The 22,865-nt window shown below is 57.9% G+C and overlaps 1 protein-coding gene and 1 long non-coding RNA gene across 4 annotated transcripts; one reads left to right on the top strand and one right to left on the bottom strand.

Annotated features, from left to right (window-relative positions):
• Nucleotides 1-4,861: 4,861 nt before the first annotated feature.
• On the bottom strand, nucleotides 4,862-15,747 carry ZBTB47 (zinc finger and BTB domain containing 47). 3 transcript variants are annotated; one of them, XM_082639842.1, is made up of 7 exons: nucleotides 14,767-15,267; nucleotides 9,676-11,241; nucleotides 7,895-8,042; nucleotides 6,445-6,560; nucleotides 5,654-5,798; nucleotides 5,187-5,399; nucleotides 4,862-5,004 (listed from the first exon to the last, which is right to left on the bottom strand). In XM_082639842.1, the coding sequence occupies exons 1-7, from the start codon at nucleotides 14,767-14,769 to the stop codon at nucleotides 4,952-4,954; spliced, it is 2,244 nt and encodes a 747-aa protein (XP_082495968.1). In that variant the 5' UTR covers nucleotides 14,770-15,267; the 3' UTR covers nucleotides 4,862-4,951. The 3 variants fall into 3 exon arrangements, with proteins under 3 accessions (XP_082495968.1, XP_082495969.1, XP_082495967.1); XM_082639843.1 differs by lacking the exon at nucleotides 14,767-15,267 and adding an exon at nucleotides 15,590-15,747 and having other exon boundaries at nucleotides 4,862-5,399; XM_082639841.1 differs by having other exon boundaries at nucleotides 4,862-5,399.
• LOC309814254 lies at nucleotides 14,529-22,562 on the top strand. The gene is made up of 3 exons (XR_014295655.1): nucleotides 14,529-14,659; nucleotides 19,806-22,241; nucleotides 22,471-22,562. It is a non-coding gene; the product is annotated as an uncharacterized lncRNA (long non-coding RNA).
• Nucleotides 22,563-22,865: the final 303 nt, after the last annotated feature.

Genomic DNA, 22,865 nt, shown 5'->3' with positions numbered 1-22,865 from the left:
TTATAATTATGGGAAATGCATGTATTTCTAGAGAGAGAATGATATACTGATCTCCCATGTACCCAGCATCCCATTTCAACAACTATCAAGTCATTAAGTCATGGCCAATCCTGTGTCATCTCTGCCCCACCCACACTGTTCTCACCCAAGGACATGCCCAAGGATCGGATGTGGGAGGGAGGAAGTATGACTCCAGGGCTTGTAGTTGAATCAAAGGGAACTGTCATCTCACTTATCCTTTTAAACGTTACGGGCGCTGGGCTTCTCAACAGAAACGCGCCAGCATCTAAAATTCTGAGGGCAATGATTTCCAGCCTGAATTCTAGACCCAGGCAAACTCATTCCTGTGTCAGGGTGAAAGAAGGAGTCAAGCTCTTTGGAATTTAATTCCCTGAAGTGGTGCTGAGGAGAAGGTAAATTTTAGGGTTAGGAAAAAGGAGCCCACCAAGACGTAAACCTTCTAGAAGTTAAAGATCTCTGCAATGAACTGAAAGGGATACAGTCTCAGCAAAGTGGGACAGGGAACCACTGGCTGGGGGATATCGTTAGGCAGTTTCTCAAGTCTTCTCGTGGGAGCTGGTTGCAGTGTGTGCACCCCAGGGTTATCTTGCTGCACGGCTCCCTGGTTACAAGAGCGATGAAATCGATGGAACACCCGCCGTGTTTGCACATATTGGAAGGAAAACTGAATTTATAGCAAAGGGTTTGGGAACGCAGCAGTGATAAGCACATAGAAACCGAAGCAAATCACGTTGAAGAGAGACAAAAGTAAAAAGTTGTGCAAGAAAGGAAATGGAATCATATTCTATTATATGGCTTGGTTGAGATCAGTGTTTACACAGTCATAATAATGTACACACTAAATATTACTCTAACCCCAAATAATAATATAACCATGCTGGGAGGAAGGAGGAAGGGAAATTGTGTGCATAGTATTTGTGCGTGTCATGGGAGTGATGAAGAAATACATCAATAGCTGATGCCTAAAAGTGAAAAAAATCAGGAAAGTAGAGTTGGAGGTGTGCTTTTTGTGGGCATGAGAACACCAAAACTACCAACTGAATTGGAATTGCTCACCTACTGGGAGTTGGAGAGGAGCAGGTGCAGGGGACTGCAGGTTTTTGTTAAAAAACGAAAGTTCTAGAAGTATCAATATTTGGCTTCTTCAACTATGCCCAAGTAAAACTTTAATTTTAAAAAATAGATATTTTCCCAGGGATTCTATAGAAAATAATGCTTGTGGCATCAGGCCGTTGCTCACAGCACGGTGGGGTTGAAGGGAGGAGGCCATGGGGAGAGGCAGCAGAGAGACCACCGATGGACAGGTAGAAGAGGGAAACAGAGAGAAGCTGAATCCCCACAAGACACTGCAGGAGCAGCCAGGCCCGCAGCCCTGACAGCAAGCTTCAGTTTTAGGGTGACTTGAGCGGGCCCCTGTTCCCTTCGGAGAAGTGGAACTGTGTGAAAGGCAATGTCCCCATCCTGGGGATGTGTACCCCCTCTCTGGCTGGTTAGTGAACCCACCCACCAGCCTCCTCTCCTAGCCCTTCCCAGTTATCCCCCTCTCTAGGTATCTGGGACCAAGTGCCACGTACATGGGGGCCTCAATCACCACGTGTCACCACAGCCTAGAGTTCTATCCCGCACAGAGCCAGCGCTCCAGTGAAATGATTCTTGGAGGTCCGCCCGGAGAGCCGCCTTCTCCCTCCTCAGAGTCCGCTACCTGTCTTCCACCTGAGATGTCCTCCCGGGTGCTGACATCTGGCTCCTTCAGACCTCAGCTCCTGACCCTGGATGATCCCCAGGAGCCCAGCCCACCCTCAAGGGAGGGAGACGGGGTGTGCAGATGCTCGGGGCACGGGTGTCCATGTGGTCTTCGGCCAAGCTGTCAGGTTCCGCGCTACCCTTGCTCTGGTCCAAGTCTCTTCAGCCAGTAGTCAGGGCGGCAATGTGTAAAGAAGAGGCTGGGCCAAGGGACAGTTGTACTGCCTTTATTCCCCTTCACTCTTCTCCTCACCCTCCTGCTGTCGCCCACACGCTCTGGGGCTGTGGGGTGGCCACATAGGGCCAGACATCAAGGGTCCACATGCCTGGGCACAGCCGTTCTGCCACCGAGCCCCCCGAGGGGTGCTATGTTGGCCGTGGTGGAACGCATCAGGATCGGAGGCTCAGGTTCTGCCCCCCGCCTGGGTTCCTAGGGCTTGAGGCCCACCTCATCTCTCTGGCCACTCACCTCCAGCTGGCCCAAGACCGGGGAGTACAAGGGGAGCCGGGGAGAGGGCAGGCCCAGGTTCTGGGCTTGAGGTCTTGGCCAAATGGGCTGGGAAGTCCAGCTGGACAGAGGGGCGCCCTGGCAGATCTCCAGTGGGAGGTGATGATCCCAAGCCCCCTCCCCACCACCAGCCCTGGGAAGCGGGTATGATGCCCAGTCCCCTCACTCCAATACCCAGGTGCTTGTTAATTTGTTTTAACAATTAAAAAGGAAATGTAAAAGCTGGTAAAACAAGAACCCCTATCCATACTGGCACTGCTGAGGTACCATTATTGCTTCAGACCCTTGTGGTCTGGCCAGAAAGGAGCTCCCACCAACACTGGCCCAAGGGGAAGAGAGCATTTAGCACCAGGGACACAGGGTTCCTGTCCCCGCTGGGGTAGGGGTCTCCCAGGAGAGGGGCTGGCCGTGCCCATCTACAGCTACAATGACCATTTGACCAATGCCCAGCCTGCTGTCTGGACCCCTCTTGTGCCCTGAGAGGGCAAGTGTACAAGAACAGGAGACCCAAGTCCTGGGACTGGGTCTTGCTACCAGCTCCCCACACCCATCTCCAGCCTCTGCTTGTCAAAGTCTGGCCTCATGGACCAGAGGCCCAGCCCGGCCAGGGCCCCCTAGGCTCACTAAGGCTGCAGGAAGGGTAGCAGGTGACAGGGCCACCAGCCCCTATGGGAGATCCCAGCGTCAGCAACAGGGGGTGGGAAACTCATTGGAGTCCCAGCCTACAGCCCATTCGGGGAGGTCAGACTTTTCTTAGGAAAATGTGGGCCAGCTCTGAAGCTGCCAGGCACTGGGACCAGAGGTTAGAAATAGCCAAGGGAAGGGGGAAGCAGGGAGGGGAGGACCCTGAGGACGTCATGGAAGCCCAGAGATCACGGGGTGCAGGAGAGGAAAAGAGCTACAGTAAAGCAGGAGCCTGAGAGGCGCAGCGCTGACCCCATAAGAGGCTGGAATTCCCAGTCTTGGCGTGGGGGGAGCCTCAGTCCTGGGAGCCAGACAGGGAGCTTTCCCCTCTCGGGGAGGGGACCACTTTTTCTCCCCAGAGGACAGCAGGGGCGTCTGAGGGTGCGTACGTAGACTCTGGCTGGCACTGTTCCTGCTACAGCCCCAAACTCAACCGGGCCAGGGCACTGCCCCCTCTAAGCCCAGAGAACCATCTGGGCTGTGTGGCTTGGATTCTAAATCCTCAAATCACTCGGGCTCCTTGGGCTTGCCCACATCTGTACATAATAAAGTGCTTCGTTTATTGATGATTAAAATGTCCCCAGCCCCCTGCCCCAGTGCCATGGGCCTTACAAGGAAGTCAGAGGGGTCCTGACCCCCTCAGCCCTTGGGCTGATGGGGCCAGTCCCCCCCCAACCCGCCCCCTGGGCTCAGGCCTCTTCCCACTCCAGCCATGCTGGGAAGGTGGTGATGCGGGGGCAGTCGAGGGGTTTAAGGTGCAAAGAGTATAACAGACAAAACTGTATAAACACAATAGGAAAGAGCTTAACTAGGAAACAGGTAGCTTATGGAACCTTCCTTCCCATTTCAAAGGCAGGAATAGAGACGTTAAATGACAACAAAAAAGGATGTCCTATTAGTGCTGGCCTCGTGAGGGCAAGCATTGGGCACAGGCTGGGTGGGGCTCTCCCGGTACCCCTGACCCCGACCCCCAGGGCCTGATCATGCAGGCTCCTCGCTCCACCCATGAGCACAGAGGCGCAGGAGGGACGAGGCCGCTGGACACCAGCCAGGGGCAGGCTGTGGCCAGGCCCAGGGAGTGGCTGAGGCCTGTGCTGCCTTCCAGGAGCAGAGACAGACACAGACACAGATGTCTCTAGCATGGGAGATTCGGCTGGGGCAGCTGGTGAGGGATGGGCTGCTCCGTGAACAGCTGCCCTGCCCCCTGCCCCACTGATAGCACCTTGAAACCTCAGAACATCTGCCTGAGCCTGCTCCTTAGGGCCCTGGTCCCTGGGGTCCACCCATGTGCAGGGGCTCCTGGGCTGCAGTGCCTGGGGGCTGGCGCTGTGGGAACCAGCCCGCCTGCCCACCCAGGGCCCGGCCCACCACACCCTGAGGCCCGGCAGCTCCTGGGGACATCTTCCCCGGGACCCAGGGCCCTCGGTGCAGCCGGGGGTAGGTCGGGGATGCCGTGGGGAAAGCAAATGCCTGGGGTCCAGCCCCCGCCCGCCCCCCTCCCCACGGTGCACAGCTGCAGTCGTCGCACCTCGCCACGCAAGCCCACCCCACACAACCCCGGCGTCCGGGCCCAAGTTCCTGCCTCAGCATCCGCAGCCCTCACAGTGGGCCCACAAGTCCTCCAAAGGGGGACGGCACCCCAACTTTTCCCTCCGGGATGAGGGGCGAGTGAGGGGGCCCAGGACGGGCGGGGATGAGCAGCTGAAGGTGACCCGGGCTGGGCCTGGCCACCCACCTCCGGCTGAGGCCTCAGCGGAGCGACCAGTCACACCTGCTCCCCAGGTCCCTCCCCACCCGTACCTGCTTCCTCCAGCGCCCCCCTCACCTGGAGGGGGATGCTGTCAAGAGTTTCCTCTCTTTTCGTTTTCCTTCACTTCCAAAAAACAAACAAACAGACAAAAAGTAAAGGCTTCAAGGAGCCGCTGAAAGGGGGCACTTGGGAGTGAGGTGTCCTCCGCCAGCTCTGGGGGCTGCCGGCCTGCACAGCCCCCAGGGTCAGAGGCCCCGGGCAGAGCGTGTCCAGCCAACTCTGGAGGTGTTGCTACCCCCTGCCCCGCCCCACGAGGACGAGTGGAGGGTCCTGGGCCCGTGCAGCAGGCAGGCAGTTAGTTGTTGGTGTTCAGCCTCCCGCCGGGGCTGGCAGCGGTGGGGAAGAGCGGCGGCGGGGGAGGCAGGGTCTGGGGCAGCCCGGGCAGCAGGGGGAGGGCCTGGGGCGGGGCGGGGGGCAGGCCCGGGGCTGCGGGGGCGCTGTCGCCGGCCAGGGGGTGGCTGACGCGGAAGCACTTCTCCTTGTGCGCCTTGAGCATGTTGGAGAAGCGGAAGCGCTGGCCGCACACGTCACAGGGGTAGGGCTTCTCGCCGGTGTGCGTGCGCCGGTGCCGCTTCATGTTGGGCCGGCTGGTGAAGCTCTTGCCGCAGATCTCGCAGATGTACGGCTTCTCCCCTGCGGGGTGGGTGGTGATGGGCCGTGGGGAGTTGCTGGCGGGCCGCTATGCGCCCCCCCCCCGCCCTGGGCCAGCCTCCGGGCGTCCACGGAACCATCCCGGCCCAGCTCTGGCACTCTCGGATCCTTGCCACCTTGGGCCAGCCTGTACCAGCCTCGCCCGACCTTGGGAGGCAAGGAGGCCAGCGCTGAGCCTCCTAGCGGAGAAGGGGGCCCGGCCCGGTGTGGAGCCCCTCCTCGTGGGGCGGCCGTACCTGTGTGGGTCTTCATGTGCTCATCAAAGTACTGCTTCATGTTGAAGTCCTTGCCACACCACTGGCACATGAACTGCTTGTGGCCGATGTGGATGCTCATGTGTGACCGCAGCTGGTACTTGTACTGGAAACGCTCGTTGCAGTTCTGAGGGCGGGGTGGAGGGTGAGGGGGTGAGACCCGGCGGGGAACAGCCTTCAGGGAGGGAAGTGCTGGCCCGAGACCACAGGGCTGTGGGAAGGACTCACATGGGGAGGGGCTCCTGGGCAAGGAGGTGTGGATGCAAAGGCCAGCCGAGGTGCTCCTGGGGTGGGGCAGTGCACGGGCACAGGTGGAGAGGCCGTGGGCATGCAGGGCCCAGGCAGGAATGGGGGTCAGGAAGTGGGAAGAGGCCACAGAGTGGAGGGAGCCCTCATGCTTAAGGCCCTCCATCCTTCCTCCTGGTCCAAAGGCCCCCCCTCATCCCCACCTGCAGCTCCATCTCTGACCTCTCTGCCTAAGATGCTCCTTTCTCCACCTCTCCAGAAAGCCTGCCCCATGGTTCCAGCCCATGCAGACCTCCCACCCTGAACCTTTGGGGGTTGGGTTAGGGTGGGGTGGCAGGGGTGTGGGGGGAGGTGCAGGTGGGCAACCAGGTAAGGATGGAGTGGGAGGCAGACATCAAGGAGGGGCCCCTTTCTTTCTGCATCCCGTACTCCAGTACCCCAAGCCCTGGTTTTCAAGCAGCTGCTGCCTCTGATCCCTGCCCCGTCCAGGATGGCTCCTGGGGCAGCAGGAGGAGGGGGGCGCTCACCTCGCATCTGAACGGCTTCTCCCCGGAATGCTGCAGTGAGTGCACCTTGAGAGACATGCTGCGTTTGAAGGACTTCCCACAGGTCTCGCAGGTGAAGGGCATGTCCTTGGTGTGGGCTACAGGGCAGGCACCAGGGCCATGACATCTCGGGGGGACCCATCTGGCTCCTCCCAGGGGACCCCTGCCTGACCACCCCCCAGGTCCAGCCCAGATCCCGCCTCCCAGGGCACCACCTACCCTGGGGCCTGATCCATAGCCTCTGTCTCCCAGGCGAGGCCCATTCCCTCCCGGCTAGGTCTCTCTGTTTGGTCAGACAGGCATGGAGGCCCTGTTGGTTCTTTAGCCTCTGGCCTCACTCCCAAAGCTTCCGGGAAAGATAGAAGGATTTCAAGTGGGACTGGCCTCGGCTCAAATCCTGGCTCAGCCACCGGCTCCCTGCATGGCCAATGTGTGCCTCAGCGAGCCTCAGCACCCTCTTCTATAAAAAGAGGGTAGAGTGGTCTTGGGCCTCCAGGGTGGCTGGGTTTTACAGAGGGTGGCACCTGTAAAGGCCTCAGCCTTGGGTCCTATGCCATCCAGAGGGAGTTAGTTACCTGCGCTCCTCCCAGAACAAACTCCAAGGAAGATCTGGGAGGAAGCAACTGGAGACACGGAGGGGCCCCCCCTCAGAGTTCAGAGCTGGGGAATCCAAGCCCAGGAAGGACCACCAATCCTGGGTTACCCAGCATGCTTCTGGCTGATACCTAGACCCTGGGGTCCCAGCTCCCAGTCAGTTCATGCTGGAGGCCTCTAGCACTGTCTGGTAGAGAACGGGGGTAAGGCCTGGCCAGGGCACACTGCCCCTCGTTGGCTACCCCTCCCTAGAGCTCCAGGCCCCAAGCGGGCAAAGAAGGGAGGGCCACCTGGACACCAGACTCCCAGCCAAGCCCACCTAGAGGGGAGGGAGAGCCATGCCCAAGGCAGCGAAGTGGCCCAAAACACACTTGTGGGCCTCCTTACCGTGTCCAGGTATGACCCCTGGGGGAGGGTTGCATTCAGAGAAGCCTGAAGCCCTATCAGAGGCACAGCCGTCCTCAGACTGAGACTGGGCCTGTGTCAGCCCATATGGCACTTCATGTAATTTAGACCAAGGTGCTCTGGTGGACACAGCCCCATGTCAGGATGCACAGCCTGGTTGGCAGTGTGCTAGCTGGATTCTGGTCCCCACCTGCCATCTTGTCCAGGAGTCCTTGTGCCATGTGCAACCTGCCCAACTACGCATGGCAGCCCTGGCCCCAGAGCCTGTCCAGGACCACCTGCCACTGCAACCAGCCCCCCATCCCCTACCTCCCACCTACGAGGGGCCTTCTCACCCCTTCATATTGCCCTTGGATTGTGAAGTGTTTCCCAGAACACCCAGCAGCTGGCCCGCTTGGACCTCAGGCTCCATCCCTCACCAGCCTGGACTTACCGACCATGTGCTTGCGCACGTGAGCCATGGTGTAGAACTTCTTCTCACAAATCTCACAGGAGAACTTCTTTTCTGCGTAGCCGTGCACAATCTTATTGTGCTCGTGGAGGGACCAGAGCTTCTTAAAAGCTTTGCCACACGTCACACACTGTGGGGTGAGAAGACTTTAGGCTCTGGGTCAGGACCATGTGACCTAGGACTAGTCACTGCCCCTCTCTGGGCCTCAGTTTCCCCACCTGAACTGTGCTGGAGAGAGAGGCCTTGATGTCCAAGGACCAGCCAGATGTGATGTTCTGAGAGTTGGGGGTGGTAACTCCCTAAATACTTACCCACCTACCCACCCACCCAGGGTGGGTCCCTCATCCTGAACTCACTAGGGTCAGGGGCCACCTCTTCCAGGAAGTCCCTCCTCTGTGCTCATTTCAACAAGGCATCTTTCTACAAAGAAGAGACACATAACTGGCTGAAGGACCACAGTGGGTGAGGAGGCTACTCAGTTCATGGAGAAGTCCCTCAGATAACGGGTCCTGGCACAGCGCTGGGCCATTCTCTCTGCTGCCTCCCCCTGCTGGGACCCATGCTCTGACACCATGGAGATCCCCAAGGAGACAGATTCCAAAGGACTGGGGACTGTAGGAGGTACAAGGGCCTATCAGGCAATAGACGGTGGCGGGAACCCTGAGGGCCACACTCCCCTCCTCCTCTTCTCCTGGGCCCTCGTCCTACCCATCCCTGCAGCAGGCCAGGGCTCGGGCGGAAACTGGGTCAGGGTGCCCGGGACAGAAGAGGTACAAGCGTCTTTCCCCTTCAGGAGGGAAGCTCAGGTGTGTGCGCACGGAGAGTCAAAGGGCAGCCCAGCAGGCAGGCAAGTGGGAGCGTGGGCAGGAGGGTGGGGCAGGAATCCAGGTAACCCCCAGATAACACTTTCTCCACAGGGCACTGCAATTAGCAATTAGTTCAGGCAATTAGCACCCGCCTACCTACTGCCCCCCCCAACCTCACTCCCAGTCAGAAAAGGCAAAAACCAGCCTGGCTGGCCCTGTGCTGCCTGCACCCTGAAAGGCCGGGCTGGCCCAGACTCAGGCTGGCTCAAGGCTTGGCAGCCAGCCCAACTCCCCTGTTTGGCCCCCGGCAGCCCCTGAGCTTCCCAAACTGCTCATCCAGTCCCTTTTCCCAGGCCCAGGCCAGCTGGTACCTCCAAAGAGCTGAATGCAGGGGTTTCTTCCTGCTCCGCTGCCCCTTGCTCCTTTCGGCCTTTGCAGGAAGTGGGAAATGGCGCCCCCTCCTGGGCAAACCCCTCCTCCCCTCATCTGTGCTTTTGCGCAGGGCACAGTCTGAGAAACTATACATGGTGGCCCTGTTGGCCTTGCGGCAGCCCAGGGATTTACTAAAACACTGACTCATCCCTCCTCAGAGTTGGCTGTCCCCCAGCCTCACGTGCTCAGACAACTCTCATCCTCCCGAGTCCGGGCTCCCCTCTGCCCCTCTTGCCAAGGGTACTGTTTGTTCTACCCCTATCTGCACGTCTCTGCACGTGCTGAAGCCCAGCTCTATCCACCTCCTCCAGGAAGCTCTCCCTGACGTTATCCCTTGAGCTCTCACCACCCTGGGCTCACCCTTGGGCCTGGCCTGGTCCCACTGTCCAGGGGGCCAAGCCTGGTCTCTGCAGACTGTGTGGGCAATGCAGGCAGCAGGACACTGGGTGCCCGGGGCCCAGTTCCAGTCTGGCCCAGCCTGGATGGCTGCCCCTGTGGGCCCCGTGAACCCACCCCGAGGCCCACCTGGATGTTGCGCTCGCAGTCTGTCTGCCGGTGTAGCAGCAGCTCACTCTCTAGCAGGAAGCGCTTGCCGCACTGGTCGCAGATCTGCATGCGGCTGTGGGTCACGTTCATGTGCTTCTCCAGGTACCAGCGGTTGTTGAAAACACGCGGGCACTTCTGGCACGGATGGTGCTGCTTCTCCTCCAGCTTCACCTTGGCCCCCAGACCGTCAGCGGTCTGTGGCCCGCGGGCTGGGGCAGGAGACCCTCCTGCAGGTGGCTTTGGCCGCTTCCCACCCTGCCGCCCAGCCTCCTCAGGCTCTGGGAGGCCCCGGCGCCGGGCGGACCGCGTTGCCATGCGACTGTGGGGAGGGGCGTCTGCCCCGCTGCCGCGACACCCCGGCCCCTGCCTGCCTCCCGCCTCCCCGTCCTCCTCCCCCTCCTCCCCGTCCTCCTCCTCCTCCTCCGAGCTCTCCTGACCCTGCTCGCTGTGCCCCTCCCCCTCCTCCTCCTCCTCCTGCTCGCTGTGCCCATCCTCCTCCTCCTCCTCGTCCTCCTCCCCCTGACTGCCGCCCTCCTCCTCCTCCTCCTCCTCCTCCCCCCCTCCACTGCCACCGCCCTCCTCTTCCTCCTCCTCCTCTTCCTCCTCCTCCTCCTCCTCCTCGGCCTCCTCATCCTCCGAGTGTCTCTGCAGCCCGTCCTCCCCGCCCAGCACCATGGTGGCCGGGCCTGTGGCGGCGCCCGGCTTCCCCTCGGGCCCTGTGGACACGTGCAGCGTCTGGTTGTTGAGGTTCACCTCCACGATGATCTGGGACTGCTCCCGGTGACTGTAGGTGCCAGAACCCCCAAGCTCCTCCTCCAGCTCCTCCCCCCCCTCCAGCTTGCACAAACTCGCAGGGGGCCGGCCGGCCTCCTCGACGCCACCCTCCTTCTCCTCCTTGAAGAAGGGCTGAGCCGGCCCAATGGTGGCAGGCACCGTGCCACCTGTGGCCCCAGCCCCGTCCTCAACGCGCACCGAGTAGGGGTCAGGGCCCTCACGGGCGTAGATCTTGGGCAGGCCCGGGGCGTCGGCCTCCTGCTTGATATCACAGTAGTAGGGTGGTGCGGCCGGGGTGCAGCTGGCAGCCGGCTGGGCAAGGGTCACGGTGCCGGGGCCCGGGGGGCCGAGGGAGCGGGCGTCCAGCAGCTCCTGGCAGGACGCGGCGATGTCTGCCATCTGCAGCAGTGAGGCGGCGCTGAGCACCTCGTGGACGTTGGCTGCGTTGACCAGCAGCTTGGACGTGTAGATGAAGTTGAGGATCTGCTGCAGGCCGCCGGGCGCCAGCGCCTCCAAGGACAGCTCCACGCGCTGCAGCTGCTTGTTTTGGGTGAAGAGTGAGTGGAAGAACTGGCTGTAGGCGGCCAGCACGCCCTTGTGGGCCGGGAAGACGCTGCGCTGGGGCACCAGCACCAGGTCCACGTCGCACAGGTCAGGCTGGAAGAGGCGCTGCTCGTTCAGGCGGCCCATCAAGCAGGCGAAGTGCAGCGCCACGTCCTCCACCAGCGAGAACTCGGCCGCCGGTGAGTCCGTCGTCTTCTCAACCAGCAACTGTGGGGCAGAGGGCACAGGTCAGGTCAAGGCCATCTGGGAGGTGGCCACCCACCCATCACTCCTGGTTCCGTGTTACTGGGAAGGTGCTGAAGCCCAAGCAAGGACGAGGGGGAACCAGGATTCAAGCACAAGTTTGCTTTTCCTCAGAGCTCAAACTCTGGTTGTGACCTTCTGAGGCCTCATGTCAGCCCCTGGATCAGTGGTTAACTTTTCCTGGCCTCCAGCTCTTCCACTGTGAAATGGGAGAAGTCGTCCCAGGAAGGGGAGGGGAAGAGGAAGAAAGGGGAAGGAAAAGGTTCAAGGGTGACCAACCGTCCAGGTGGGCCAGGAACCTAGGGGTTTCCTGGGATGCGGGACTTTTGATGCTAAAACCAGGGCTGATCCCAGCAAACCAGGACTGGGTTGTCTCCCCAGAAGCATCCCCAGAGGCATCCCTTCAGCATTTCTGGGCCCCATGGATCCTCTCTTCCACACTCACTCGCATACAAATAAAGCCAAGCCTGCCTAAGCCCAGACAGCTCAAGGACAGGTCAGGCTCACTGGCTCACCGCTCTGCCTCTGGCCACTGCACCCCTGGGGCAGCACCTGAGGGAACCCCTCAGCTCACCCACAGCGGCCCTCAAGGTCTAGGCCTGAGGCCTTGCAGAGGCAGAAACTTTTGTGAAGAAATCCAAGCCCATGGTCCCGCTGCCCTGTTGGAGGAGGCTGGTGAAGTCCAGCCGTCCCCTCCTTCCTCAGTCAGGGCTTGGGCCAGGCTGCTGCCTGTGGCCTCAGGCCTGGTGGCAGCAGCTCCCCGCCACAGAAAGGTTCTGTGGAGGCAAAGGACACAGCTGTGTTACCTGTCCACCATGCTTGAGGCAGGAGGCCCCTAAGGCTTGTCCCCAAACCCTTTTCCCTCTACGCCCCCAGACCCCAGGTCAGGTGTGGTCCAGGCCCAGAGGTTCCGAGATGGCCTCATCTTGGAGGTCACACCACTGGGGGCTTCTGGAGCCTGAGGGAGGCCCTTGGATCTGATGGGTCAGATTCCTAGACCCTTGGGCCACATCCGGTACCTGTGAATTGCCCAAAGTAATTATTCCTGGTCGCACCACAGCGGCTTCCCCAAAAGGTGGGCAGCACAGACAGGCAGGCTGCCCAGTCCCTTGCATGGGTCCAGCGCACAGCAGATGTTCAATTAACATCTGTCGACTACCTGCCTGGCTGGACCAGCCCTGCAGGTTCCAGGTTCTGGCCCTCCTCAGGCCCTGCGCAACTAAGTCAGAGCCTCCTACATTTGAGGGTACCTTGCTGCACTGCAAAGACATCAGCTCCCTGATGCCGTGCACCTCTCTGGAAGCCTTGTGATGAAACCCCAGTCCTGTGCATCCACAGCCCACCCCTCCCCTTCATGCCAGTCCTTCCGGTCACCTGAATGAGAGGATCTGCCCTGGGCCTTGGGATGAGCCTCAGGGAGCCTCCAGGGGCAACCTGCTGACAGATCTGCCCTGGGTTTCACCCTTCCCATCCAGCAGCCCAGGACAGCACCCATGCCCTCTCTCTCTCTCTCTCTCTCACCACCATCCCTCTTAAGTTCTCCCCTGACACCTCCTTCCCCCCAGCCAAGAAGCCACCCATTTGCTCGTCTGTCGCAGGGCTGCTGGCCCGTCGAGGCCTGACCAATCTAATGGGGATAAGATGCCAACCCCCTCCCATCTCTATCCACTGACTCATTCCGATTCATCTTCTGGGACCAACCCGTATTACATAGATGGGGAAACTGAGGCTCAGAATGGGAGGGTCCCACCGCAAGCAGGAGTAGAGCCCCTAGACTCTTAGCTCTGCTAAGGCCACCCAGTCTGTGCTGGACTAGACACTATTCCACGTGGAACTATTTCTTGGCCTTTAATGACTTAAAAAGCAGGATGAGGCATGTGGGGACCCTCCCACCCAGGGGACCAGCTGTGTTTCCCCAGACCCCATCACCACCTCTGGCGACCTGCACCCTCCTTCCCAGAGCTGCTGCTACCTGCGAGTCAGTGAGGGGTCAGGGTGCAACTTGGCTGCATCAGGGGTTCCTCAGGGCCTCCAGGGGCCAGGCAGTGGTGGGGAAGTGGCTTGGATAAGGACTTGGCAATGTCGGACCTGTTGTGGGGTACCCACCCTAGGGCACAGGGTTCTGGTCCACTGCTCCCCCTTCACAGAATGCCCTCCAGTGCCTGCCTTCCATGGGGCAAGGGCAATGCCCGACACTTCCCTTGTGCAGATCTGGTCCCAGGATCCAGTGAGGACCCCTCTGGCCTCAGCAGGGGAAGAAGGGCTAGTCTAGGGGGTAGTGCTGCCCCAAACACTCCATTTCCAAGGCAATACTCCCAGCCAAGCCAGCACCATCCTTGGCCCTTGAGGGGCCCAAGGACCTTACAACCAGGCAGCCTGACTGGACTTCCTTGACCAGGCACGTAGATGCTGCCTAAGTCCATAACTGGCAGCCCCTCAGCAGGGCGCGGCTACCCCCTAGCCTGGTACCTCCCACACAGGGCCACCAGCTGTGTCTGCCTCTCCGGCCAGATGTGCTAGTTCCCTGAAGCTGCAGATGCCCCTCCCCATCTGGTTGTGCCAGCTGCAGCCACACACCCCACCCCCAAGTCCAGGCCAGCCCAGCTAAGATACAAGACCAGGGGAGTGGTCAGGCACTTCCGTTGCCAGGGCGTTTTATGCCCTCAACCCTCCCCCCAAGCCAGGCTGGGGGAAGGCCAGGTGCCAGGGACACCTGCCGAGGCTGCCTTACCATGGTCAGAGCCTTCTACTCCTAAGGGGTACCCTGCCTCCCTGTCAAGAAACCACCAGCTTCCTACCCTGCCCTGGCGTCTCCCTGGAGGCCCTAGGATGAAACCTGGGCGTCTATCTGCACACCTTACTCCCATGTCAATCCTTCCATCGCTGGGCAGCAGTGGGTGGGCCCAGACTGAGCAAGGGGGCACAGGCTCATGACTTCCAGCCTCCTCCTTTTAGGGAGGAGGTGTCTATGCCAGCCTCCTCTCAACTCAGGCTATCCGTCCTTCCCGAGAAACAGGCCCAGAGAGGGCGGGAGACCGGCCCAAGGTCACACAGGAGTTTGGACCGAAGCTGCAGGCGTCCCCCACATTCCACTCGGCCCAGGAGCCCCGAATCCCCAGGCAGGGCGTCTCCAGCGCCCACGTGGCCCAAGGCCCAGGCGGGAATCCGACCTCCTCCCTCCCCCCATCACCCAGTCCGAGGGCGGTGCCGTCCGGGCCCAGAGAAGCGCCCCCCTCCGCCAGTGCCTAGCAGGACCTCAGCCTCTCGCGCCCGGGCCCCAACCCCAGGAATTTAACCCCTTCCCCGCCGTAGGCCGCGTCAGAGCGCCGCATTCCCAACCCGCAAGGACCCAGAAGAAGGGGTCGGGGAGACCCGGAGAGGGGTAAGATCCCTCACATCCCTCCACCCCGAGCCGGCCGGCCGTGCGCTCCAGAGGGCAGAGCGCGCAGGTGGGCGGATAAGCGGGGGGACAGGCAGGGCCTTGCGTACCATGGTGCCGTGGCGCTGGGGGCTCACAGGGCCCCGCGGGATCGCGCTGCCCCCGGCGGCCGGGCCGGGGCCGCTCCATGAAGCGCCGCGCTGGGGGCCGCCCCAGCGCAGGGCCCCGCGACCATGGCCCCCGGGGGCGCGGCCGGGCGGGCGGAGGCGCAGGGCCGCGGCGAGTCCAGCCGCCGAGCAGCTGCGGCCCCAGAGCCTCCGGCGCGGCGGGCGGGGGGCGCGGGGCGCCGATTGGAGCCCGCGCGTCAGCTGGGGCCGCCGTCTGGACGCTTAAAGGGCCAGGCCGCCCTGCGCGCCGGCGGGGGTCGCGGACATGCGTGGTGCTCGCCGTCCCGGTGCAGCCCGCCCCTCCTCGGGCCGCCGGGGCCCCTGGCCAGGACCCGCCGCTCCTATCCTAGCGGACGGACCCCGGCCTCACTCTCCCGCGCCGGGCCCCCTTTCCTCCGGGAAGTTCGTCCGGGAGTCTAACCTCGGTGTCCTCCAGCTGCGCCACAGAGGCGGGGTCGGAGTAGGAGGCGGCCCTGAAATCGGGAAGCTGAGCTCTCCCGCCCCCCCCGCCCCCCTCCGCCCCCCACAATCAGCTGCAGGAAAGGCTTACACCTGCTCCCCTGAGCGACCTCACACTGAGGGACCGAGCCTCCGTATCCTAGCCGCGTCACCATCCCCACCCTCTGGCCTGGGCTGCTCAGACCTTAGGGTGAGTCTAGGATCGACAACTAGCCTGGCCGCCCCCGGCCCCACCCCAGGACAGCTCAGGGTTTGTTTTGGTCTGTGCCTCCAGGACTTGGTTCTGGTCGACCCCTACGACCCCTACCTGGTGGCTGCCTCTGGCTGCCCAGGGCCGCCCAGGGCAGGAGATGCGAGAACCCGTACCGCAGCTGCACTGATGAAATCCTTTAATGTGACAGGCCCAGAGGCCTAGGTCCCACTGTGTCCCCCAGCCGTGTGGCCTGATGGCTGCTGAGAGGCCGCCTTGCTCCGTCTCTGCTGGGGAGATGCAGCCAGGCCTGCGGAATGCTGCTCTGGCATGGACACCAGTGGGGGCTGGGGGCTGGCTGTGCTGGCAGGAGGCTGCAAAGGAACACTGCCAGGCTGAGCAGGCAGCAGGGTGGGGACCACAGGGTGCTGGGCCTGGCAGGGTCTAGGTGGTGGCTGGGCCGCCATTGTGGCGAGGGGGCCTCTTGTACGGCCCATGTCATCATTCAGATGCCTTTCTGTACCCCCACCTCCAAGCTGATGGCTGCCCCATCTTTGGTCACTCTCACATTGACCCCATCCTGCAGTACCACAGAGTATCCCCCTACCCCTCCGCTCACATGTGCAGTTGTGCTTACACACCCACCCATGCCTGGCTGTAGCAGTGTCCCCTGAGTATGCCACCTTACTCATGAGTGGGCGGGAACTCTGGGGCCTGTTCACAGTGACTTGGTTCTGGGTGCCAGGGAAGGAAATGGAGCAGAGGCCGAGATCCCCGGCAGGCGCCATCCTGTAGTCTGATGTCTGTCCCGTGAAACTGCAAGGGCCTCCCCTGAGGCCAGGATGGGTAGGCCCTTACGACAGGGCCATCCCAGGGCCAGGGAGAAAACATCTCACGGGCCAAGATGGGGGTGACCAAAGAGCGCCAAGAGAAAGAGGAGGAAAACACATAGCCAGATGGAGGGTGAGGAGAGACCCTGGTGGAAAAAGAGATGGGAAGAGAGGAAGGGGCACAGATGGGGACATGCCCCAGAGAAGGCCACTGCAGACATCCCGCACGTCTGTGGCAGTGGTGGGTGCAGAGACAGCTGGCTCAGCTCCCAAAGACCTCAAGCTGAGGCCGGGCCAGAGCAGCCTGCATGCCTGAGCAGCCCATCGCCTCAGGGCTGCCTTCCACTTCTTCCTCCATCCCAACCCACTTCCTCTTCTGACTCAGTGGATCCTTGCACGGGCCTGGGAGGCGGTAAGAGAGGAACTGTGTAGCCACTGGTGGGATAAGGACAGTGAAGGTACAGCAGGACAGATCACACAGCAAGACACCAGCGTCAGAAGCCAAGAAAAGAGAGGCTGGAGCAGTCTCCCCCCAAGGTGGGAGGAGCCTGGCAGAGAGGCCTGCACAGGACACTCCTGGGCCCACTTCCCAGCCAAGGTTTGGCAGGGGGTGTGGCCAGCGTGACCAAGGACTGAAAGTTGAGTAACACTAGGGCAAAAGGAGAGGAAGGGTACTCCAGGCAGAGAGAATAGCACCTGCACAGGCCGGAAGGGAGGATATAGTTAAACATCTGCAGGGAACTAGAGGTGATTTGATGTAGCAGAATCCAGATTCTCGTCTGGTGGGAGTGGCCGAATGGAGATAGGCAGAATTGTTCTCTTGGCCTTTGAAAGAATCATGCCACAGGATCTTCCCCTCAGGGTTGGTCAAGGCAGGCTTTCTGGAGGGTGTAGGGTGGGACCAGTGATCGGGCAGGGGGATCCCAGGCCAGAATCACATGCCACAGGGGCAAGCCAGGAGTCTGTGGAGACAAGGGCAGGGCTGGATGATCCTCAGACACTTGGGACTGCGTGCTGGCAAGGTCAGCAGAGCCACATCCCTGCCTCTAGAGGCCAGCTCATGGGTTTTCTCACAACTTCCCTAAGCTTCTAGACAAAACTTCTCTCCCATGTCGGAGAGGAGGAAGAGATTCAAACCATGCTGGGGGGCAGCACGTGTGCGTGTGCGCAGAGCAGGGCTCAGTCTCCCTAGGCGGGGCATGGAGCTGGGTAACTGTAATGGGGGAGGGAGCGCAGAGTGGGCAGGGCCAGAAAACAGAAAGGGGCACCGCAGCATGGGGTTGGTGGGGTGGCAGGGAAGTTCCACCTTCCTACTAGGTGCTGACCCAGGGCTCTGCCGGGTCGGGGAGCACGGGTCTCTGGGCGTGGGGTTGGAGGGGGGCCGGATTGCTCCTGTCCTGAGCTCAGCACTAATAGGCTACAGCTGTAGCGGGGTGGGGGCCTAATTCAAACCAGCAGGTTGCCCAGTTCCCTCCCAGAGCGTAAACGTCATGGCCTAGGCATTCAGGGCCTCCCTAGCATCTACCAGGATCCTCTCCCACCCTGCTGGTTCAAGGGGCCCTGGGCCTCTCACTAGTGATTGAGCCTGGCCCTCCCTGTGAAACTTGTGGGACAAGCACTCTGCTCTTGGAGGCAAGCCCAGGGGCTAGTGTCCCTGAACAATGTGTGTTTAGTTCCAAGCGTTTAATACTCACCACTCCTAAGATAGAGGAGTCCTTAGTACAAGGAGTTGTATTATAAAGGTCAAGCAATTTACCTAGCTATCCACCTAGAAGTGTCAGAGTGGAACTTGAACCCAGGCAGTCTGACTCAGGCCCCAAACCCTTAAGGACTGTGCCATAGAATCGTTGCTCATAGAGTTCTTTTATTTCTTCAAAATAAAATCAGATTGGGCCACTGGGATCCTTCTTGGTCTTTCTCTGGGAATCTGGCCTGGTGGTAGAGGTTTTAGTTGCAGGAGACCCTGGGTGACCTGAGACTGGGAAGTTCCAGCCCAGAGCCCTATCCCATGGGCTCTCTGGGAGGCTGATTCATCTCCAGACCAGCCCAGGAAGGGACGAGCACCCCGGTTCCCATGTCTGGTTGCACCCTCTTTCGGGGTTTATGAGCTGAGAGACTGGCAGTCTAAGGACCATTAGCCTCATGTTGCAGAGGAGGGTCAGGCCTCCAGATGCAGAACACAGGTGTCTGTCCTGAGAGCTTGGGTCACATTTTCTACCCCGATGTCCTCACGACTCTAGCCTGGCGGAAGAGACGCAACCCTCCCCGGGCTAGTCTGGGTCCTGCCGACCATGAAACTCGGCTCAGTCTCTGGAGCTGGAGTTCGATAGCTGTAGGTGGTAAACAGTGGGTCTGGGGTCTCCAAGAGGCAGAAGTGCTTGGCCCAAGCTTCGTGTAGCCCCACTGGAGGCCTTCTGATTCACGGGGAGCACTGCCTCTACCTTCTACTGAAATCTTTAAAGAAAACCATCCACGAGAGCCTCTTGGTCCTTTGTGTGTGTTGCCCAGGTGGGATTTCCTTGCCTCACGCTCATCAGGTGCTGACTGGAGCCGCCTAGGGTCTGTCTGCAAGAGGTGCAGCCTTCTTCCAGGGTGCCAGCTCTTCTCTCTGACCTTTACAGCATCAGAGAACTTCTCCCTGCTGAGCAGGAGTCCTCTTGGCACTCTGCCCAGTTCATTCTATCACCAGTGTCTCATGGGATTCACCTCTCGCTCTGGGCGGTGGCAGAGTGGATTCCCTCTCCCAAAGACCAGCCGTCTGAGGCCAGGCTCTTCCCACGTGAGCCGTGGCTTCCAGCCCCTCACCTGGCCACACAGTTTGTGTCACTCACTCTGTACCGCTGGAGCCTCCTTTCGCTTCCAAACCGTGATGCCTAGCCAGTCAGTGCTCATGGTCACTCGTGAGAGGGGCATTTCCCTTGAATTCTCTTGCCAGCTAATTCAGAATACAAAAAACCAGTCTTTGACACATTTCCTCCCATATTGCCCAGCTGATTAATATGATCACTATCAGAATTTGATTAAAGATCCTTGTGTTCTCTAAAAAATAAAGACCCTAAAGGAACCTCACTTGGGGATTTCCCTACAGCAAACAGACTACAATTTTATTTAAATTTTAAGGCAACACATGCAGATTTGCCTGTTTTCAGGAACTGCCTGACTTGGGGGTTTACTGTTAACTTTGAAAACTGAACCTCTGCCAATCTTCCTGTGTGAGGTTATGTTGTATTCACTAAGAAAGTACAAATCCCTTTGAGTTCTGAGGAGAATAAAGTTAATTGTACTTGTCCTGCAAATTCTCATGTGGATGCTAAAAATATCACCATGAATGTTCTCTCCAGGAGACAGTGCTATGTGCCTGCCTGGTGAACCACTGTTAGGGAGGGAAGGTGGAGGCTGCAGGTGGCGTAGCAGGTAAACATGCTGTCCCTAGGCAGCATCTCACAGATCGGGGGGGGGGGGGCACGTATTCCCTCCTCAGCAAAGGCATCTGTTATATGCAGGTCACCTCAGCTGGATGACAACAGAGCCTGGAAGAAACGTGGAGTTGGCAGGGGAAGGAAGACCAAGCACCATCAATGGTTCTCTGCGTAGGTGAACATTTCTGCTGGAAGTTCTCTCTAGCTCCACCTCGTGCCCTACCACTAATACTCGGCCAGAAGACGAAAACAAGCCACAGACAGATGAGATGAGGTCTCTTCACTGGCTGGGTCAGCAAGGAGACTCAATGTCTCCTTTTCCATTTCAGAAAGACTATTTGAAGTCTGGATGAATAAAGAAGGATGAAACATGCACAGACTCAAACTTAGACTAAGTATATATTTTAATTTCTACAAGGCCCCCCTTTCCAGTTTTAGGGAAATTTAATGAAGTGTATACAAATCAGACATTACCAATATGTACAAAAGTATTTTCTACAGTTTTTGAACAATACCAGCTATATCATATTTCATTTGCAGTAAACAGGACATTACAAAACCAGTCCAATAATGCCTTGTCTATTAAGAAGCACAATACACATAATTCAATTTTATTAAAAAATAACTTAAAATACAGAACAATCCCCTTTATGAAGAAAAGCTATTTCTGTAGTCCATTCAGTAAACACACAAGTTGAATGCTGCAGCTGAGGGCTGTTCTTTTCCATGGAGAAAACAAACGAGGCTTCTAGGGCCCACCTTTTCAGGGTAAAATTCTACCCACAGCACAACAGGCGAAGTTGTTGCCTGTGGGAGGCAGAATTCTAAAATGCCCCTCCCCCTATTTCATGCCCCAATCCCAGGAACCTGTAAATGCGATACCACTTTTGTGATTATGTTCTGTGGCACAGCTGACCTTAATATAGGGAGACTATCTCAGTGGGCTTGATCTAATCTCACGAACCTTAAAACAGAGGAGGAAGGCAGAGAGACCTGAAGCATGAGAAGAAGGCCTCGATGGGCCATTGCTGGTTTGAAGATGGAGGGAAGCACACAAGAAGGAATGCAAGCAGCCTTAAGGAGCCGAGAAAGAGGACCCCGGCTGACAGCCAGCAAGGAAGTGAATACTGCTAACAATCTGAATGAACTTGGAAGCAGATTCTTCCCCAGAGCCTCCATAAAGGAATGCTGCCCTGCTGACCCTTGATTTCAGCCTTGTGAGACCCTGAGCAGAGAATCCAGCCATACTGTGCTGGACTCATGAGCTACAGAACTGTAAGCTAAGAAATGAGTGCTGCTTTAAAGCTGCAAAGTTTGGGGTCATTTGTTACACAGCAATAGAAAACTAATACACTGCCCAAAGGTAACTCTTCTAAACGTAATTAGATTTGGCAGTTTTTGTTTGGGTTCTAAATGCAGTTTCTTTCCACTGCGTATTATTAAAGCAATATTCTCCTCTGCAGGCAACTTTTGAAAACCCTTCATGTGATCGTACGTTGTTCTGTATTCACTATCAAGTATGTTTGTTTGACTTAGGTCCTATTTTCTAATGTATTCTCGTCTATCAACTTGGCAAACAACTGGCCACTTAACCCTGTTTATGAACCTTTTATGGGTGATAGTTTTAATATATCCCAGGTCACCCCTCCATCCATCAGGGGTGGTCAGATCCCTCCAACTGAGGGCTCTTTCCCACTTCCCAAGTACACCAGGCAAGCCCTGGGGTAGGATGGCACAGAGTTCTGCATCAATCATCCAATATGAATTTCTTCTGCATAACTGGATTAAACTGGCACTAAGGTGATTAAGTACACTTGGGGAAAAACTCGAACTAGAGGTTAAAAAAAATCTCACCAGTTTTTACAGGTCAAATCATTTTTGAAGGAACCACCCAAGACTGTGAAAGTGTGTAATCTATGCAGTACTGCACACCCCGATTCCCTGTCTGTTGTTGTAGGTTTACCATCTCACACAAGGCTTCACTGAGTCAGTGCAGGCCACTGAAACAGGGAAACATGCTGGCGGGTGCTGAGAACAGTTCAACTGCTCTTGCATCTGCCTCTTACTTGAAAGACTTAAAAGTAAAGCCCTGCAAAATGTGCCCAGGATGGTGGCAGGGAGATCTTGGTGTTACTTTTGAAGTCCACTCTCCAATCAACTCCTCCAGGGGCACACACATCAGTTCTGTGCAGCAGACCCCAGTGGCCACACAACCCCATGCCAATCCTGCTTGCTCCATGGCCTCCAGCCCACACCTGTGCTTGAGAGAGGCCCTCCAAATATTTAAAGTGAATAGAGCTTAGAAGGACCCATGTTTGGTGCCAATTAATTTTAAAAAATTCATTTCTCTCTCTGACGGAATTCTAATGTATAGTATATAAGAATAATGCACCAAAAGGTACCAAGCACCAAAGCATGAACTGGAATAGAATTGTTTTTTTTTACAAACTGAACTTCTGATAGTATTTATTAGAAAGCACATAAAACATTAGGGCTTTAGAGACAGTGCAGGTATTTATAGTTAAGGCTGATTTACTCTTCTTCTTTTTTTTTTTTTTTCTTTTTGCGGTATGCGGGCCTCTCACTGTTGTGGCCTCTCCCGTTGCGGAGCACAGGCTCCGGATGCGCAGGCCCAGCGGCCATGGCTCACGGGCCCAGCCGCTCCGCGGCATATGGGATCCTCCCAGACCGGGGCACGAACCCGTATCCCCTGCATTGGCAGGCGGACTCTCAACCACTGCGCCACCAGGGAGGCCCTGATTTACTCTTCTTAACCTCACCCGCCAGACTGAAATAATACAGTGGGCCTGTATGGTGACTACTTTCCTGATCCTCTGAGACAACAAAGAAGTAAGGAATGAATTAAGAACCCCAGAGCCACTGCCTTATACTCCTGGCTACCATTAGTATCAATGCTGGGCAGTTTGTTTTTAAGAGCACACATGTATAAGATTCTGTGTAACTGGTACATAAGTATTTGGTCACCTTTCACAGTTCTCCTTCACAGTTCTATGCTTGGCAGCATATATGCTAAAACCTTAAAAACGGGCAAAAAGAATCTGTATTCTAAGAAATACATGAGATGGAGAGAAATAATCTAGCTAAAATAATATTGCAAAGTATATTTAAATTTCATGATTTCTT

The sequence above is a fragment of the Mesoplodon mirus genome, assembly GCF_964341445.2.
Source record: "Mesoplodon mirus genome assembly, chromosome: 12".
In the NCBI taxonomy this organism is placed as follows: domain Eukaryota; kingdom Metazoa; phylum Chordata; class Mammalia; order Artiodactyla; family Ziphiidae; genus Mesoplodon; species Mesoplodon mirus.
Note: the sequence above shows the minus strand (reverse complement) of the source record. Positions and strands in the feature narration are given on the sequence as shown.

Coding starts and splice junctions, on each gene's coding strand:
- ZBTB47 (XM_082639841.1), bottom strand. Junction 8,043..9,675: donor ACTGCGAGCGCAACATCCAG/GTGGGCCTCGGG, acceptor CTCACCCCACAG/TGTGTGACGTGTGGCAAAGC. Junction 5,400..5,653: donor GCACATGAAGACCCACACAG/GTACGGCCGCCC, acceptor CCCACCCCGCAG/GGGAGAAGCCGTACATCTGC.